At 37.6% G+C, this 19,502-nt stretch overlaps 1 protein-coding gene across 1 annotated transcript in view; it reads left to right on the forward strand.

Annotated features, from left to right (window-relative positions):
• LOC125240308 (zinc finger protein swm) overlaps positions 1-13,218 on the forward strand; it is a 55,795-nt gene extending 42,577 nt beyond the window's left edge. The window contains exons 19-24 of the mRNA XM_048148182.1: positions 387-470; positions 1,704-1,807; positions 9,814-9,961; positions 10,395-10,523; positions 11,872-11,967; positions 12,951-13,218. Of these exons, the coding sequence (XP_048004139.1) occupies positions 387-470; positions 1,704-1,807; positions 9,814-9,961; positions 10,395-10,523; positions 11,872-11,967; positions 12,951-13,034 (645 nt within the window). The 3' untranslated portion in view covers positions 13,035-13,218. The remainder of the gene's footprint in view (positions 1-386; positions 471-1,703; positions 1,808-9,813; positions 9,962-10,394; positions 10,524-11,871; positions 11,968-12,950) is intronic.
• The last annotated feature ends 6,284 nt before the right edge of the window (positions 13,219-19,502 follow it).

The raw sequence follows: 19,502 nt of genomic DNA on the forward strand, positions 1-19,502 counted from the left end.
AGCGTGTTAGGATCATTGTGAACACCTTGCCCGCTACACAACTTCTGCTGCTGACTGTACATAAATACGTAAAACGTAAGTAAAATATATATTTGTAGTAGTTATAGCCATGTAAAAATAATGTAAAAATAAATACCTGTTGCCAGTTTTGACAAAAAAATTATCAAGAAATATTTTTTTTTGTTCTTAAATAATTGACTAAAATATCAAACTTTTTTGTTTATTTATCTAATATAAAATTAAAATGTTTTTTCTTTTTTTTTTACAATGAATTTGTGTGATTGGTAGAAAATATCAAAAATAACAATAAATTTCGATAGACTTTTTTTTTTCTCGATCCAAGGTACATATTTTATGTTATTTAATAAATAAATGTTTGTCACCAGGCGAACGCTAAGAAACCAAAGACAAGAGAAGAGGCACAGAAGGAGATTCTAGACGCCGAGCTGGACATGTTCACCAAACAGCAGGTAACATATTGTTCACTATAATATGTAGTACATTGTGCAACAAGGGGAGGAAGTTGAATATTACTAACTCGAGAACGATTTTTCTATAACTCACGCTCCGCCTGCGTGCAATGGCACATTTAAAGTGCGGGTGTGATGGATTAATATTTTATGCAATTGTTGTTTGGGGGGGGGGGGGTAAATATGTTTGAGTCTCACGGGAGTTTTATAGTTAAAATGCCCTTACTTTTTTAATAGTTTTCAAGAATAACTTTCGTAAAATACAAATGTTTTATCTGGATTTTAACACAAAGTTTGACAGCTGGAAAAAACATGTCTAAAAAATCGTTTATTCTCAAAATAAACCCTTTTTTGATTAATTCTTCTGCCAAACTGCAGGACAGTTTGTTGTTGTTTGTCCATGGGTCACATGTTGTTTTTTTCTGGATTGTTAAGTCGGTAGCAATGTAACGCAGTGCTTTAATAGTATTTTCTACTCCCGTGTTGTTATTCGTCTTTTACCGTGTCGTGCATAGATCGTTAAAACCCTACGTAAAAGATGCCCGCCCCCGGCCGGCGCCCCGCGTACCCACGCATACGATATAGCTCTTACAGCATTGTTAGGTAGCCGTTAAGGGATATAGCGGGCCGCGGGGCGCCGGCCGGGGGCGGGCGGCGGCGCGGGGGAGTGCGAGCGACAGGGTGAGTGCAGAAGAAAAGTCAAAATACTTATAGGAAACAGTGCGAATTTCACGAAAGTTATTCTAGAAAACTATTCAAAAGTATGTGCATGGTCGTAGAAAAAGTATTGTATGCAACGGTGTTTAACTGAGTCAAAAAATACTCGTGGCGTCTTAATAACAATTTTCGGCTTCGCCTCAAATTGTTACCCACGCCACTCGTCTTTTTTGACCTCCTTTAAACGCCTGTTGCATAAAATACTATAAACATACTTCTACAAATACTAAAAATGCGTTTTTGTAGAATAGACTATATAGACTTATCTTGACATATTTTATTTAGGGTTTTAAAGATCTATGAAGAAACTACCTTTTGCGCGCGGCTTTGCTCGCGTTAGGAAGAGACAAAACCCTATGTCACTCTACATCCCTTCAACTATCTCCACTTAAAAAATCACGTCAATTCGTCGCTCCGTTTTGCCGTGAAAGACGGACAAACAAACAGACACACACACTTTCCCATTTATAATATTAGTATGGATAAATAAACAGCTAATGTTTGTGTTTGTCGCAGGAGGGGCAGGACGTGACAGACATACAGAAGAAGATCGCGGATCTGCGCCGGCAGATGGCGCTGCAGTTCCCCGCGCACCCCGCCATGCGCCGCCCGCACTCCAGGTAACATACAATTTTCACATGATACAGAATGATTTTGTAAGTAGCCGTTAATCATAGACCTTTTGTCGGGGTCTGTCTAAAACGCAGTTTGACAAATTCGCGTTACGACAAAACTTTATCTGAAATTCGCTATTCGTCTAAATCGCTATTGACCTATTACTCATATCACCTATTTCGCAATGTGTCCAAAACGTAGTAAGCCTAAGTAGGTGTTTGTCCATTTCGCGATACGCCTAATTAGCAGTTAGGCTAAAACACGTTATGTCTATATCACAAATAATATACCTATTTCTCCATACGAACTCCTATCACACTTAACCTCTTCACTGGCCACTTGAAACTGAAGTATTGTTAATCAAGAACTGACAATATTTCTGACAGTTTAATAGACAGTAGGTACCCAGTGGGTACCCATATCCATTTTAATTATAAATCTGTAGATATAAAAACTTTTTTCAATTATGATTTGCTGATATGGAAATTAAATGAAAACGTGTCGACTGACATCACGGTCAACTCATATGATCATTATAAATTTCAATGAGACTTCTTAAATAGAAATTGGGTTTAAAAATATGGCAGATTATTTTTAAAGGCAATTTCTATTTAAGTTTTGCTTCGTCAATCTCCTTGCTCTCGTTATAGGTACAGTCGCCATCAGATATATAAGAGCGCCCGAGGTACTCAAAAATATCTGAACACGCCTCTATTGCCTAGGCGTTAGAGGCGTGTTCAGATATTTTTGAGTACCTCGGGCGCTCTTATATATCTGATGGCGACTGTACCCATATCCATTTTAATTATAAATCTGTAGATATAAAAACTTTTTTCAATTATGACTTAAAATGCTCTCGTGTTTAATTCGCTTTTAGACCAATACGTAATAAGTCTAAGTCTCAATGTGCCAAGTTCGCTTTAGGACAAAATCGTAATACGACCGAGTCTCACTGTGCCAAGTTCGCTTTAGGACAAAAACTCATTCGGCCTAAGTCTTAGTACGACTATTTCTCGGTTGGTCTAGGCATAACGCGATCTAGTCAGACTGCGTTTTAGGCAGATCCCGACAAAAGGATCATAGACAGAGGATAAGTAAGGGAAGAGTTGTAACTCCATACATCAGTAAATGCAAGTTCTTTGTAGTGACATCTAGCGTCAATCACGCGTCAAATAGCGTAAATTATCAGTACCAATACCACAGTATAATTATAGATTAAATATAACAAGGTCATAACATCCCATACATTAAAATGCGACCGCCTAAGACCGCGCATACACTACACCTTGCATAGATGGCGCCACAAAAAAATGTCTTGTGGCTTTCGATTATACTTGTAGATGGCGTTAATTGTCACTTTTGACATAGATTTACGGCTCGGAATTGACACTTAATGCCAATCTACAAATAATCGGTGGCAACAAGGCATTTTCTGTGGCGCCATCTATGTGTGGTGGAGTGTAAGCGCGTTCGTAGGCGGTCGCATTTTAATGTATGGGATGGTATGATCTTGTTACATTTAATTTATGGTATGACACATATCTTTACATTGTTTACATACACCACATTATAGTGATATAATTTTATTATTTTCCAAGCTATCGCATTGTGAAGAGAAAGCTAAGGTGAGAATTTACACGCGTAATTCAATTATTAGTGATCTTTACACTTTTACACCTCTTCCATAATTAATTTGTAACAAATAAAACATTTGTCACCTTTAAATGTTAATCTAGATTTTAGCGACACTGGCAACCAATTTCAAGATTAGGCAGATCGTGAAATTCCTAGGAATCATTTTCTAGTCTTTGAGTCGACGAAGCCCCGTATGCGGGGCTCCTATTTCTGAGCAGTTTTCAGTTCGGATCATCTGAACTTGACGAAGCTATCCTGCTTACCTATTGTTTTAATCATCGTCCTCATTCTCGCGTTATTTGGGCCATTTTTTCAAAGTTGTCCACCCCACTTTTTTTAACCGACTTCAAAAAAAACCGGCCAAGTGCGAGTCGGGCTCGCGCACAAAGGGTTCCGTAGCAGCAAATATAATAAACCAATAACTTAACCAAAATTACAGTTAAATCAACCTATCTCAAAAACTATAAGAGATACTTTGATCAAACCAAAAATCGTTGAAAGAGTTAATTAGCATGCATCACCTCTATTTTTTTTAGAATTTTATACCCCGTAGTTATAAAAATAGAGGGGGGGGGACATACTTTTTACGACTTTGAGAGCTGATATCTCAAAAACCGTTCACTTTAAGAAAAATGTTTTTTAGAAAACTTTATATCATTTTAAAAGACCTTTCCATTGATACCCCACACGGGTATGTACATCGAAAAAAAAAATTTTCATCCCTCAGTTACATGTATGGGGGCCCCACCCCCAATTCTTTTTTTTACTATTTAGTGTCATAATTTTGTAGCGGTTCATACAACACATATTCCCATCAAATTTCATCACTGTAGTACTTATAGTTTCCGAGTAAATCGGCTGTGACAGACGGACAGACGGACAGACGGACAGACGGACAGACGGACATGACGAAACTATAAGGGTTCCGTTTTTGCCATTTTGGCTACGGAACCCTAAAAAGGAGGAGGTCACAGAACTTTATTTAGATAGAAGAAACAAGTTCATCTATTTGTATAGGGGCCGAGCGTGTCAAATTTTGTACTGAAGTTGATTCTTGCCTGTAATTTTAAATATGTCTCAGGCTCTTGATTGTTCATAATTTTTGTGTTGTTGCAATTGAATATCACGTAACGAGGCATTTTTTATGTTTTGGTTGACTTCAACTTACAAAAATTGACGCCCGAAAGCTGCAAGCTGCGATTAAAGACGGACAACTCAGTGGATTTCACTGAGTTCATTTGACACGCTAAGTAGATACGTTTGCTTGATCTATGGTATATATGACATCTGTGGAGGAGGTTCTCAATTCGACTGAATGTTTTTTTTTTTTTTGTATGTATGTTACTCGATATCTCCGAGAATCCTGGATCGATTTTGAAAATTTTTTTTTTTATCGAACGGGTATAACCCCGAGATGGTCCCATTGACACCAAGTCAGGGTCTGATGATGGTATATTGGAGAAATCGAGGGAACTCTTCAAATGTTATAGGCACATGTAAGGTTTTTAGTGTATTTTTCATTGGCTTTTTAGTTTCTCCGTGTTTTGTAACGCGTTTATTTTTAAGGCGGTTTTATTTTTTGTTAAAAAGTTAATTGTAACATGGGTATTTTTTACGCGATTCATACTCAGAATCGAGAGCTCTTTCGATCTTGATAGGAGAAAAAAAATGTCCCAAGATTTCCATACATTTTTTCGAACCTTCCATTCCGTTACCGCCATACAAAATGTATGAAAAAACGGTAACGGAATGGGAAAAAACCTTGGGACACTTTTTTTCTCCTATCAGGATTGAAAGAGCTCGCGATTCTGAGTAGAAACCACATAAAAAAATCCAAATCCAAAAAAAATGTGGGGTGGACAACTTTGAAAAAAATGGCCTATCTGCCACGGCTCATGGCAGCATGGGGTCCGCTTTGACAACTAATCCCAAGATTTGGCGTAGGCATTAGTTTTACGAAAGCGACTGCCCTCTGACCTTACAACCCGAAGGCTAACTAGGCCTTGTTGGAATTAGTCCGGTTTCCTCACGATGTTTTGATTCACCTAAAAGCGGCTGGAAAATGCTGGCACATAAGTTCTAAAACACATTGGTATGAGTTTGGGTTCGAACCCGCGACCTCCGGACTAGGGCTCTGGATATTCGGTACTACCCGCCGATCCGTGCGCCCGGCCCCTTAGCCCCGGCGGTGCTAAGCGTCCGAACTACCCGAACCCGCCGAAGTCCGTTCCCGTGTAGTGCCGTTCGCGCGTGTAGTGCCGAATCGGCGTTCGGGGCCGGACGGCCGGACGCACGGACTTCGGCACCGTTCGGGTATTGAACACACGAGGCGGCCGGCGGACCGATCGACTTATTGCCGTGCCGGTTTGTATTTAAAAAATAGGTGAAATTTAATAATTTATTTATTTATTTATATTTTTTGCACTTGTTCCCGTTACGTTATAGGCTACTCGTACAGATTAGATAATAATTATGATGATATGTATTCAATACAAATATTACAAACGTATTCCATATAGGTCCATAATTCGCCAGGAACACTAGTCTACTGTTTTTTTTCAATAAAGTTGCTTAAGACAATTGCGAAAAGTAGAGTTTAATGGACTTTATTTGTCTCTAGGTTAACTAATAGAAGTCTAAACAGGGTATTGGTTTGTGTGAAAAATACTATATTAGTTCTATTACTTACTTGATTGTTTTATGATATTCATGGTGCCTTACTAACTATCTATAGGGACCATACCACCTATAGGTACTTACTACATATATGTACACATGTTGACAAATATACTTCAAAATATTGTCTTCGGTTACCGCGACAGTTACTCATGCAATTTATTATAGTTATATCTATGTCTCATAGTTTTAAAATAAATAAATAAATATTGGGGACATTACACAGATCGACTTAGCCCCAAACTAAGCAAAGCGTGTACTATGGGTGCTAAGCGACGATATACATACATACTTAAATAGATAAATACATAACTATGGAAACGGATTATATCACGTATACTGAATTTACAATTCACCCCGACGTTTCGAACACTTTACAGCGTCCGTGGTCAACGGGTGACACCCATAATTAATTGTAAATTCATTACTTATAGGCGATATAATCCATTTTATTTCATAAATATCCTTCAAATTAAGGAAATTTATTTGAACTATCGAGTTATTAGTTTTTATCTAAGAAGTTAGTAGAATTAACGTCGCATGAGAAGACAGGTAATAATGACTTGTGGGCGGCACAATAACCAATACCCGTGGTGATTTTTTTTTTACTGATAATAATGACACTCAAACCTCACACCCGGCATCCCTTTGACATGGACAAACCTTTTGTTTGAAAAGTTCTAGATGTAGCCGCGCTGTTTTACAAATACCTAGTTAAGAATGGTATTTTTTTTTTGTTATTTTGGAGTGAACTACTTTGAAGTGAATATGTATCCATAGTCCTGGTTCTTAACTTGAGCTAGTCGGATAGGGTGTGACAAAAAGCATGAGACTTGACATGTATATAGATAACTTGCAAACACTTAACAGAAAAAAATAAAAGTACGCAGACGCCGAGGTGTCAATGTTTCCCCTCTTTTCCCTCATTTTTATATCACTATTTTCAGTTTTTTTATATTGTCATGAAAACCGTGAAAGCTATAATCACAATATTTAGGAAAAATATATTCTCCATAAAATTTCCTTCAATACTGTCTGTTAAGGTATAGCTTTAACTCATCATTTTAAAATTATGCTTAAGTCCCCCGCATAATATTTGTGTTTAACTACTAGTGGGATGAGTAGGGGTAGCACTACCGTCTGTTAGTAATATACTTTAAATGGAAATATTGTAGAGAATTTCATGGTACTTCTCCTAAACATCTTTCTGGTAAGTACCTACTCGTAATATTTACATACCAAAACCTTTAATACCTACCTTTAATAGTTTTCGTGAAAATTTAAAAAGCTAAAAATGGGAGATAATAGTGGGGGAAGAGATTGACTCCTCAGCGTGTTTCTACTTCTATTTATCCTTATGAACGTCAAAGCTATGTGCATACCAACTTTCATGCTTTCTAATTTAGGCCACTGAAAACGCGTGCCCTGAATGCCCTGATATATAATTAATAATGCCGAAAATGGAAAACATGGAAAAAATCGAGTAGTTAAAATTTGTCCCCCAGTCACAATTGCTCCGCTGTCCCTTTCTCATTTTAGTTATTAAGGTTTTATCATTTTTGGTTCTCATATTCGCTTGAACCAAGAACGCGAACGATCATCAAGCATCACTATAGGTCGAGAACGGATCGGACCCGCGGGTTTTTAGAGTCCGTCGATCCGGACGCACGGACTACACGGGTACCCGGACCTTAATTACACGGTCCCTAATTACCCGTTCCAAACGGGCCAGAAATCCGGATTCGTGTAACACGGGAACGGATACCCGGCAACGGGTACACGAAACACGGACGCGACCGGGAGCCCTACTCCGGACTGAAAGTCGCTCGCTCTTACTGCTAGTCTACCAGAGCCTACCTATTGTTTTAATATTACTATCTTTTAAATATTACATAGGAACTTTACGATCTGATCTAAACTAGAATATATATCACTATAAGTACAGTCTACCAATTGGAACCTAGGCCACTGTAGAACTATGTCATAGCAAAGACATATATAACTCCGTATAGACAGATAAAGTCTAAGAAAAAAACGTACCTCAGTACCATACAGAAAAAAGTACGGTGGGCTAGATGGCATTATACCTTCGGGATACACTCAGCTAGATGGCGCTAATATTAATATTTGACATTTTAACACATATCTAGCTAAGAATATAGACCAAATTGTCAAAACTGAAGTTCAAAAGTAAGCTTGTGTCAAGAGATGGCAGTCTATGCACTGTGATTACACATTTTACTTCGACAGTAACTCTCTATAATACTCTTTAGTCCTAGTGTCGTTATAAATCGGATTGTAAGAAATCTCTTACTGCTTGTCATTCTGACATGGTTGTAGAGTGGCCTAGGGTTCCAATTGCTTGACTGTACTTGTCACTACATATCACAAGTTATAACAAAAAAGTCTGTGCTAAATCGAAACACAAAGTCTCTTGAATTCTGTTAGCTTTACCGGGGTTTTGTTGCATTTTCAGTTGGCACAGGTAAGTATATACGTTTCATGTTAACAGGCTACTAGACTCGTATCGAATTTTATTTATTCATTTATTTATTTATACAAGGAATTCCAACAGCTATGAATGATACAATATACATTTAGAATAGCAATACAGAGCCAATTATAGGAACTCGCAAATAGAGGCTGGATGGATAGTTTTTACACAGTAATTTAAATTATGATACACAATACACATGCACATGTGATCGAGATAGTACATTGGGATATCCTAAGTGGTATTAAGTAACTCGAAGTAAGAAACAAGATAGTTATAATGAATGAATACCTATTTGACACTAAGGTACATTATGTATACATTTTGCACAAGAAATGATTGCTTGCTGTAGTATTTGACATAAGCAACCAATGTTTATAGATTTTGGGTATTAAAAGTATATAATGACTACGTATTTTTGATTAAAAATGTGTGTAATATTTTTTTTAACTTTGGCCACCGAAAACGCTGTCAGCCATGTAGTGACGTCATAGAACCTAACTTAACTTTATGTCGAGTCAATCACTGACATAATGAACTTTATGCCTCATACTTAAATGTCAGAAACTTTTGTGTTCAATTCGATTTACGTCATGCACAGACAATGTATAGATTAACATGGCTGATGTTGTTTTCGCCTGATTCAGCGAAAGTATACTTTAAAAATGTTTTTTGCGGTTTTGAAATCGTAATAAAATATGTCAATATATTTTTTCGGTTAATTGGACAGTATTTATTTCAGCTAAAGTATTTAGGATGCGAGTGTAGCGTAGCTGACAGTGCATTGGGTTTTTGTTTATTGGTTGCCAGCAAGGATGGATTTGGATAGTATTCCGCCCGGCCTAGGGTTGCAAAAAAACGGTTTTTTCTGCCTTAAAAAAAACATGAAAAAAAAACCGTGAAAAAAAATACAGTTTTATTTCTGGAATATGTTTTTTTTCTAAAGTATAAGGGGTGTTATAAGTTTGACGTGTCTGTCTGTTTGTCTGTCTGTGGCATCGTAGCTCCCGAACGGATTTAGATTTAGTTTTTTTTTGTCTGAAAGCTGGGTTACTCGGTAGTGTTCTTAACCATGTTTCATGAAAATCGGTCTACTATGTCGCGGTCGTTGGTTTTTTCAAAATTTTAATTTTGTGGTTAGGTTATTTGCAACACGAAATATCGTTCAAAGCCTGCATTCTTTACATGAAATCGTATTGTCAACAGGGGCGGCCGGTTCAACAGCGCGTCTCGCTTTACGCGCGCGCCGCCAGCCTTCGTCAACCACAACCAGTCTGTGGATCACCGGCCCAGAGCTCTTCTCATCAGCGGCTTCGAAACTGACGACTCTGAGGCGCTTACACAGCACTTTGCGGTGAGATTCTTCCAACCAAGTATTACTCAATGAGGGGTGGTGAGGGGAAATAGTTATTTGTTATACAGGAGGAGGTGAGTGGAAAATGTATTTTATATATTGTTTTGGGACCCTATTTCATTTATCCGCACAAAACGATTTGCCTCATCCTTTGTAATGCGGACTGCAAAGGAATGGAATGCGCTCCCAGCATCGGTGTTCCCAGAGAAATATGACCTCGGCCTCTTTAAACTAAGAGTGAATAGGCTATTACTGAATCGGTGAGCTCCATCTTAGACTCTGTCTTCACTTCCCATCAGGTGTGACTAGGGTCAATCGCCGATCAGTCCATAAAATAAAAAAACTGTACATGCGAACAAACGATTTTTAGTCGACGAAAGCGAATTCCGACTGTGTGAATCTTCCATCCGTTTACCATTATTTTCTCTTGCAGCAATTCGGCGAGATCGTCTCCAAGGAGCTGAACCCGACTGTCCCGGAACTGGTGTTAGTGTACTCGGCGCGTGCGCACGCCGAGTTAGCCGCGCAACAAGGACGACACTACAACGACCGCACGCTCACGGTAACATATTATTATTTATAGCCTGTCAACCAAATTTTGGCAGTAGCAATGTACATCAAACTAAAGTATGGTATCCCTATGAAACGAACAAAAACCAGCAATGTACGTCGAACAGCCACAGAAAATTTTTTCAAGGGGCTCGTTGGGCCTGCAACATGGAATGCCTCCCTAATAAAAAAAAAACATATGAAACGCGTATACTCATCCTTTACTTCCTTACGAATTAGATAATGTATTGCAAAGGGATGGATATATGCTAGTTATTTCTCTTTTTGGTAGGGTGGATGTTTCCACAGATAAGATACAAATGACACGCGAATTTCCACCGATTTTCAAAACTAGTGTTGCTAGCCCGCGATTTTTCAAATTTGCCGCCTTTTTTAGGGTTCCGTAGTCAACTAGGAACCCTTATAGTTTCGCCATGTCTGTGTGTCCGTCCGTCCGTCCGTCCGTCCGTCCGCGGATAATCTCAGTAACCGTTAGCACTAGAAAGCTGAAATTTGGTACCAATATGTATATCAATCACGCCGACAAAGTGCAAAAATAAAAAATGAAAAAAATGTTTTATTAGGGTACATGTAAAGTGGAGGCTGATATTTTTTTTCATTCCAACCCCAACGTGTGATACATTGTTGGATAGGTATTTAAAAATGGATAAGGGTTTGCTAAGATCGTTTTTTGATAATATTTATATTTTCGGAAATAATCGCTCCTAAAGGAAAAAAAAGTGCGTCCCCCCCCCTCTAACTTTTGAACCATATGTTTAAAAAATATGAAAAAAATCAGAAAAGTAGAACTTTATAAAAACTTTCTAGGAAAATTGTTTTGAACTTGATAGGTTCAGTAGTTTTTGAGAAAAGTACGGAAAACTACGGAACCCTACACTGAGCGTGGCCCGACACGCTCTTGGCCGGTTTTTGGTTTATTTAGTGACAAGATTTGGTTGACGGTCTATATTTATTACAAGCCTACATTGTGTCTAGGGTTGCAAAAAAAAAACGGTTTCTTTTCTGACTTGAAAAAAAAACCCTAAAAAAAACAATTTTTCTGGAGTATGTTTTTTTTTTCTAATGTACGAAGTCTCAAAATTTGCAAAGCATTGAATACCTTTTACGGTTTTTTAGACTTAATGTTAATGTACTAATCAACTTTTTTTATTTGAGTAAGAATCATCCCGTGATCCCGGCATTTGCCACGGCTCATGGGAGCCTGTGGTCCGCTTTGATTTGATTAAAAATATGTTGTCGAAAGGCGCCGTGATAATGTCGTAGGTAATTTGTTTTAAATTGAGTATAAAAAATGTATATATAACTAAAAATGTATATTTAAGTTGTGTGTCCGTCCACAGATCACGTGGGTGGCGAACCCGAAGACGTTCGCGGCGCCCGCGCGCGCGGCCGAGCCCGCGCCGCAGCCGCCGGCGGACGCGGACAACGGGCACGAGGTATGTTCTCTAACGTAGTGCCTACGTGCGCTTTCACATTATCCGATCCGATATCGGATGTAGGACCGATATCCCATACATTACAGGCGCCATCTTGGATTTTTTCCATTGAAATCCTTACGACATCCGATATCGGATCGGATAATGTGAAAACGGCCTACAGTGTTCGCGGCTCCGGTTTCATACATTTCTGGGGGATTAACTTGACGTGCTAAAGCCGTTCAGTTTAGGTTGAGAGAGAGGGACGGAGCTATGTAACTGCTATAGCTGTGTCCCTTTCTCTCAACCTAAACTGAAGGTCTTTAGTACGTCATGGTAACCCCCCTGGTTCATACAAACTCTCAAGTTCAAGATTCTATTCTCGAACCGACTTCGCTCGTGGTTCAACTATAGAATCCTTTCACTTGCTTGTTTTTCAATTCCACACTCGGCGTTAAAATACAACTTTGCCCCCTTGTATACCGACCGGTTGTACGATCGGTCTGGCGCAGTAGGTAGTGACTCTGCCTGCTACGCCGCGGTCCCGGGTTCGAATCCCGGTAAGGGCATTTATTTGTGTGATGAGCACAGATATTTGTTCCTGAGTCATGGATGTTTTCTATGTATATAAGTATTTATATATTATATATATCTTTGTCTGAGTACCCACAACACAAGCCTTCTTGAGCTTTCCGTGGGCCTCAGTCAATCTGTGTAAGAATGTGCTATAATATTTATTTATTTATTATTTATTGTATAACATATTGATAATATAATTGTTACCTTTATTGTACTCCTGTAAGTTTGTCTATCTTACGTACTGGAACGATCCTCTCATCTTCTCCAAGTTTAGCTGGAAGAGATCCCTTATAGGGATAAGCTCGCCTTTGTATCTCTATTCCTACAAATTGTATATAAACTGTTGTACACAATAAAGTGATTACTACTACTACTACTATTAATTATTTAAAAAAAACGTACATAACACCAAACAATCCTTGCAGCAATCGGTGGGCGCGACGGTGGACTCGCTGCTTCGTTTCGACGATGAGGACGAGGAGGACGCCGACCGCTCCTGGCGCCGTTGACCGAGAGCCCTCTGGCGGGCCGCCAGGACACTCTAGTCTACAGTCTACTACACTTAGCCCTAACCTAGACGTACACCTTGTACCATCACCTGCAATAATATGTTACTCTTCAGATACCTCAAAAATTGGTGCCCGATTGATATTCCGAAATAAAATACGCCGATTTTCGGTACGCCGACAACGATTCGCCGACGTCTTTTTTGGCCGAATAACGCGAACAGCGATAATTCATTCATTCGAAAATATTTTAACAATGTATAAAATGTGACACGTTATTCGACTAAACGTGGCCTAAACGTAAATATTACTTTGCTAAATGAAAAATGTCCAATGATAGTTCGGATAATTTGCACAGAAGCGAACTGAACTGTATGCGAACCAAGATTCTACGTAAGGTTATTCGACCAAAAGTGACAGCGATAGTTTGATTATTCTGCTAAATGGCATTCGGCGAATCGCTGTCGGCGAATCAATAATCGGCTAAAAAATTGTCGGAGAATCATTAGGTAGCCCAAAAATTAGACTTATATTGACCGAGATATAGACCGTGATTACCTTTTTGATTTTTGTCGAGCTCCCGATGTTTCGACGCAGTTGCATGTATCACGGAAAACTGAAGAAGGCGGGTGGATGTCAAAGTTGCGTAGACAGCGCGCGATCTACCCTCCTTCGCTCGCGTCCATTGTGTTCACTTTCAGCGTTACCACTGGTCGTATTCACACTCGATTGTCTGTCCAAACACACTACACTCACAGTGTCACTACGTTTGTTCAATTCTGACTTCACTTATACTCTTGCGACATTTGTTTTGTTTGACACATTAATTCAGGTGACTGTGCACTAAACAGAGGGCCCATTTACATGAAGCGCGAACTCGCATGCGATTTTGATTACATTGCGGACTGTTTAAGACATATTCGCCGTGTTTTTATTGAATTCCGTTAACTTTATATAGATCAAATACAATTAATTTCTCTAAGAAACTAGCGTATTAACTCTTACGGTTATCGAGTTATTAAAAAAATAAAAATAATTACTGAACATGTGTGTGACAGCCTTTACCAATTCCTAATGTTATTTGTTTTGACATGTGTCGTCAATCACTTGACACTAACTTGAATGTTGTTCTTAAGGGTCTCTCACACTAATAAATTCATTTGTTATGTATGAAAACGATGCATAAATATTTTTTGCGAATTTAACTAAAAGTGATATACAGGATGGTTCCTGATAATGAACCTAACGACGTGTCGAATTTAACGGAAAACAAAAAAAAACACGGTGTATACAAATCAGAATGTGATGTGGCTCAATGTGATGTGATTAACACCAATAATCCATAATGTAAAACGCGTGCGAGTGCGCACGTGTAAATGCACCTTAAGTCTATATCTAGCCATAGACCTAACGTGACGATATACATATTTTTTTTTTTTTTTTCCTCCTTGCGTTATCCCGGCATTTGCCGCGGCTCATGGGAGCCTGGGGTCCGCTTTGACAACTATTATATGTATATGACGTAAACGGTATTTCGTCTTGGAACGTTCCATTCGTTTTTCTTGCCAAGTTCGTAAATTTGTCCCATTCTGTTCTCGTCATCTATCGTCAAAGAGGATCTAGTATTATAGAGAGTTACTGTCAAAGTAAAATGTGTAATCACAGTGCATAGACTGCCATCTCTCGACACAGGCTTGAAATTTTTGAACCTCAGTTCTGACAATTTCGCCCATATTGTTAGCTTGATATGTGTTAAGATCTCAAATATTAATATTAGTGCCATCTAGCGCGTTCCCCAAAGGTGTAACGCCATCTTGGCCACCGTACCTTTTTCTCTATGGCTTTGAGGTACGTTTTTTTTTAGACTTTATCCGTCTATACGTCTATGTCTTTGTCTATCGTCCATTCGGAACATACCATGAAATAGTCTACCGTTGTCCCGTGCGAACGTGAATTTTCTGAAAATTGGCTGGTGTCAGAGGGTCTTTATCTAGGACATTGTGAAGAACTAGTACATAAAAATGGTCGCCTGCTTTCAACGCCGAAAATCTGCAATACACTACATGTTTTTGTCTTTTGTAAGAAAATCAGAACGGGTGAAAAGCAGAATGAGATGAATTTAAGAACTCGACAAATTATAAATGGAACAATCCAAGATGCTAACTTACCATCATATAGCAACTTTGAACTTTAAGCTCCACCTGGATCAATTTCAGTAACTAAATTTTACACAAAAATTCTGCCAACAAATCGAAATACCTAAACACCAAGTAAATATGAGAGTTTGCGCGTCCAATTCTCTCAGGCAAGAAATGAATCATTACAGAAATCGCGAAACCTATTAACTTACTATATTCGCTAATCCTAAAATACGCAATCGTCTCCAGAGCAATTCCCGAAACGTTTGTACATTTGGATCACGTCTTTGATTTTGATAAAAATTGGTAGGCTGACAAAGTCCATGATGCTGAGCAAGATCCACTAGGTTTCCCAAAGTGTCCTAGGAAGTTTGTATGAAACCTTCCTTTTTTGTCACCAGATTTCTATACATTTTCGGTAACAAAAAAGTAAAGTTTCATACAAACTACTTAGGACATTTTGGGAAACCTAGTGGATCTTGCTCAGCATCATGGACTCATCAGCTTACCAATTTTTATTAAAATCAAAGACGTGATCCAAATGTATAAACTTTTCGGGAATTGCTGTTCAATGACTAACGTAACTGAGTAAAAAACAGATTTTATATTTTCATCAGTAGAAAGTGATCTAGATTCCAGGATTCTAGATTACCAATGAAACAAACGTACATTTCATAGATTAGTTTTACTTTTATTTAGAACGGGCCATTTTGATTTAGATGAAGATGGTTATGTAAATTATACTAAAAACATTATTAGCGGTTTAAAAATAACATTATCTAGTTCTACACGCAGTAATCATACTACTAAATTTCTTTAATTGGACCTTCAAGGGCACACTTATAACAGCTAAAGAGGATCAAGTATTATAGAGAGTTACTGTCAAAGTAAAATATGTAATCACAGTGCATAGACTGCATCTCTCGACACAAGCTTAAAACTTTTAAACATCAGTTTTGACAATTTGGCCCATATTCTTAGCTTGGTATGTGTTAAAATGTCAAATATTAATATTAGAGCCATTTAGCCGAACGTCCCCCAAAGGTGTATCGCCATCTAGGCCACCGTACTAATTTCTATATGATTCTGAGGTACGTTTTTTTCTTAAGACTGTAGCTGTCTATACGGAGTTACATATGTCTTTGTAACAGCTAAATATCACAATACATACATACATATAATCACGCCTGTATCCCATGAGGGGGACATGAGACTACTTAAGTTTCAGTGCTACTCTTGGCAAATAAGGGGTTGAAAAAAAAAAAACGAAATTGTGACATTGCGGTGACAGGTTGCCAGCCTCTCGCCTACGCCACAATTTAACCCATACCATAGCTAAATATCAGCAAAAATGTTTATATCTACATGATAAAATAGTTTTCGCATAACAAAATCAGCAACCAAAGCAATATAATATACAATGAAGTTTTTGAATTACATTTATATGTGTTGTAATAGTCGCTGCAAAAACTAATATCACCGATCAAAACCACAATGTACTAAGTCCCAAAATATGAAATGGTATTGGCCTTTTAAAAGGCCATTGGGACTTAGGTGGCCATCACAGATGTCATGTATACCATAGATCAAGCAAACGTATCTACTTAGCGTATCAAATGAACTCAGTAAAATCCACTGAGTTGTCCGTCTAAGTTGAAGTCAACAAAAACATTAAAAATGCCTCGTTACGTAATAGTTAATTGCAACAACACAACAATTGAGGACTGTCTTTTCAAAAGGGCTTATTTCCATTTTTCTTTTTTTTTAACTATGCAGTTTTTCTTAGTAAAGAAAATTACGCGTTGTTTTAAGATAAAAATTCAAAAAGTCTCGCATTGATCTTAAAAAAAATTAACATCAAAACTTAGAACACATTTTGAAAAATGTGTAATGATTATTTATGTGGATAAACCAAATACAAAAATAAAATAAGACTATTTTAAAATAATAACATTTACGCTACAAAAGAGCTTAATTCCCAAAAGTTCGCATCAAAAGTGCTTAAATCTCAAAAACATATGGTAATTAAATATTTATTTAGGTACAATATGTTACGTTTGATGTAATCATAAAATTAACGTCAACTTACAATTTCGCAAATTTAATATTGGTGTCAAAATCAATAAATAAACACTCCTCAATTATGGACACTTAGACAACAACTTCAGTAAAAAATCTTACACACTAATAAAATAGATGAACTTGTTTCTTCTAAATCTAATTCTGTGGTGGCCATACTGGACTGTCCTGAACCTGAAATAGTCTGTAGAAAACACCTAAACACCAAAATGAAAGCAATATAGTACATTCATTTGTGTTCTCATATGATTCCTATACACTTTACATAAGTATTTACATAGTATATGTCGATGTAATAAAATTAAGGACAGCAACACAAATAACTGACAAAAAAAGTGAATAATTACTTAAATGGGCCATTTTTTTCAAACTTTTCCACCCCACTTTTTTGTAACATGTATTTTTTACGCGATTAATACTCAGAATCGCGAGCTCTATCGATCTTGATAGGAGAAAAAAAAATGTCCCAAGATTTCCATTCCGTTACCGCCATACAAAATGTATGAAAAAATGGTAACGTAATGGGAAAAAACCTTGGGACACCTTTTTCTCCTATTATCAGAGGGCGGAATTACTCATGGCAAAAATCAAACGTCAATAGAGTTGGAACGTAAAATTTTATCGACTATCGATTAAACTGAAATTATCAGTATATAGTGTTGAGTTGTTTTCGACGTAAGTAAGACAAGGATACTTCTTTATTCATTTGGTGGCTGTTTTTCGTCTTGGATTAACAATTTTTTTCAAACGTGAATTAGTTGCAAAAGGACTAGTGACAGAAATGGTAATTGAATGCCATTTAATTTACTTTTAATCTAATCAAAGAGGTCAAAATCAAATGGTCGACTAATCAAAGAGGTTAATGTTAAAGTCAGAAATATAAAAGGTGACTGAATTTATCGATAGCTGAATATGTCGATAAAATTTAACATTCCAACTCTATTGACGTTTGATTTTTGCCATGAGCAATTCCGCCCTCTGCCTATTATAATTGAAAGAGCTCGCGATTCTGAGTGGAAAGCACATAAACATTTCCAAATCCAAAAAAAAGTGGGGTGGACAACTTTGAAAAAAATGGCCCAAATATGTACAGTCAAAGTGCCAAAAATATTTATACACTTTACAGATGTAGTACGAAAAGTTTTACCTTCGTATTTTTCCGGAAATGTACGAACGTGTCATGCTATGTCAGTCGGTCTCAGTCAAAGAGGATCGAGTGTTATAGAGAGTTACTGTCGAAGTAAAATGTGTAATCACAGTGCATAGACTGCCATCTCTTGACACAGGCTTAAAACTTTGAGCCTCAGTTTTGACAATTTGGCCCATATTCTTAGCTTGATATGTTTTAAAATGTCAAATATTAATATTAGCGCCATCTAGCTGAGCGTACCCCAAAGGTGTAATGCCATCTAGGCCACCGTACCTTTTTCTGTATGTCTTTATCTGTATATGTATAGACAGCTATACGGAGTTATACAAGGTGCTCGCGAGGAACCCATATAACTTTAACGGCGTATTCTTGGTCACATTTTAAGACTAAAATGTCATATAAACTTTTCTAGATTTCGTCTAGTTTCAGAGTTATTGCCAATTTAAAAAAAAAACATTTCCGTATTGTTACTCAGAAAAGGTCTTCTTAACGGCGCTGATGCGCAGTTGTGGAGCAGTAGTAGTCATTGATAGATGTCAAAATGTGACAAGAAAAACTTCCAAAAAATTTGGTTTTTAGAAAAGTAAATTAAGGAACTCATTTTAATTGCCAACTTCATGGATAAAAATTACTTTATATGTGAAAATACGTCCAAAAAAGTAAAAAAAAAAAACAAAAAAAAATTCATATAACATTTTTTCTTTCTTTTGGCCTCAGAAACGCGTGGTTCAAGTTATGCGGGTTCCTCGCGAGCACCTTGTATATGTCTTTGGTTTCAGTACAAGACGTACTGACACTGCCTGAACTAGCATGACAAACACGAACGTTTCCGGAAAAATACGATGGAAAAGCTTTTCACACTTCATCCGTACTGCTTATGCAGTAAAGTTGTGGTTACTTATTTTTGTCACTTTGTAATACCTAATAGGCTAGTTTCCTACACTTAAAATAATAGTTATTTGTTATACAAGGGGGCAAAGTTGTATTTTAACGCCGAGTGTGGAATTGAAAAACGAGCAAGTGAAAGGATTCTATAGTTGAACCACGAGCGAAGCGAGTGGTTCGAGAATAGAATCCTGAACTTGCGAGTTTTTTAACACACGA

The sequence above is a fragment of the Leguminivora glycinivorella genome, chromosome 27 (assembly GCF_023078275.1).
Source record: "Leguminivora glycinivorella isolate SPB_JAAS2020 chromosome 27, LegGlyc_1.1, whole genome shotgun sequence".
NCBI lineage: Eukaryota > Metazoa > Arthropoda > Insecta > Lepidoptera > Tortricidae > Leguminivora > Leguminivora glycinivorella.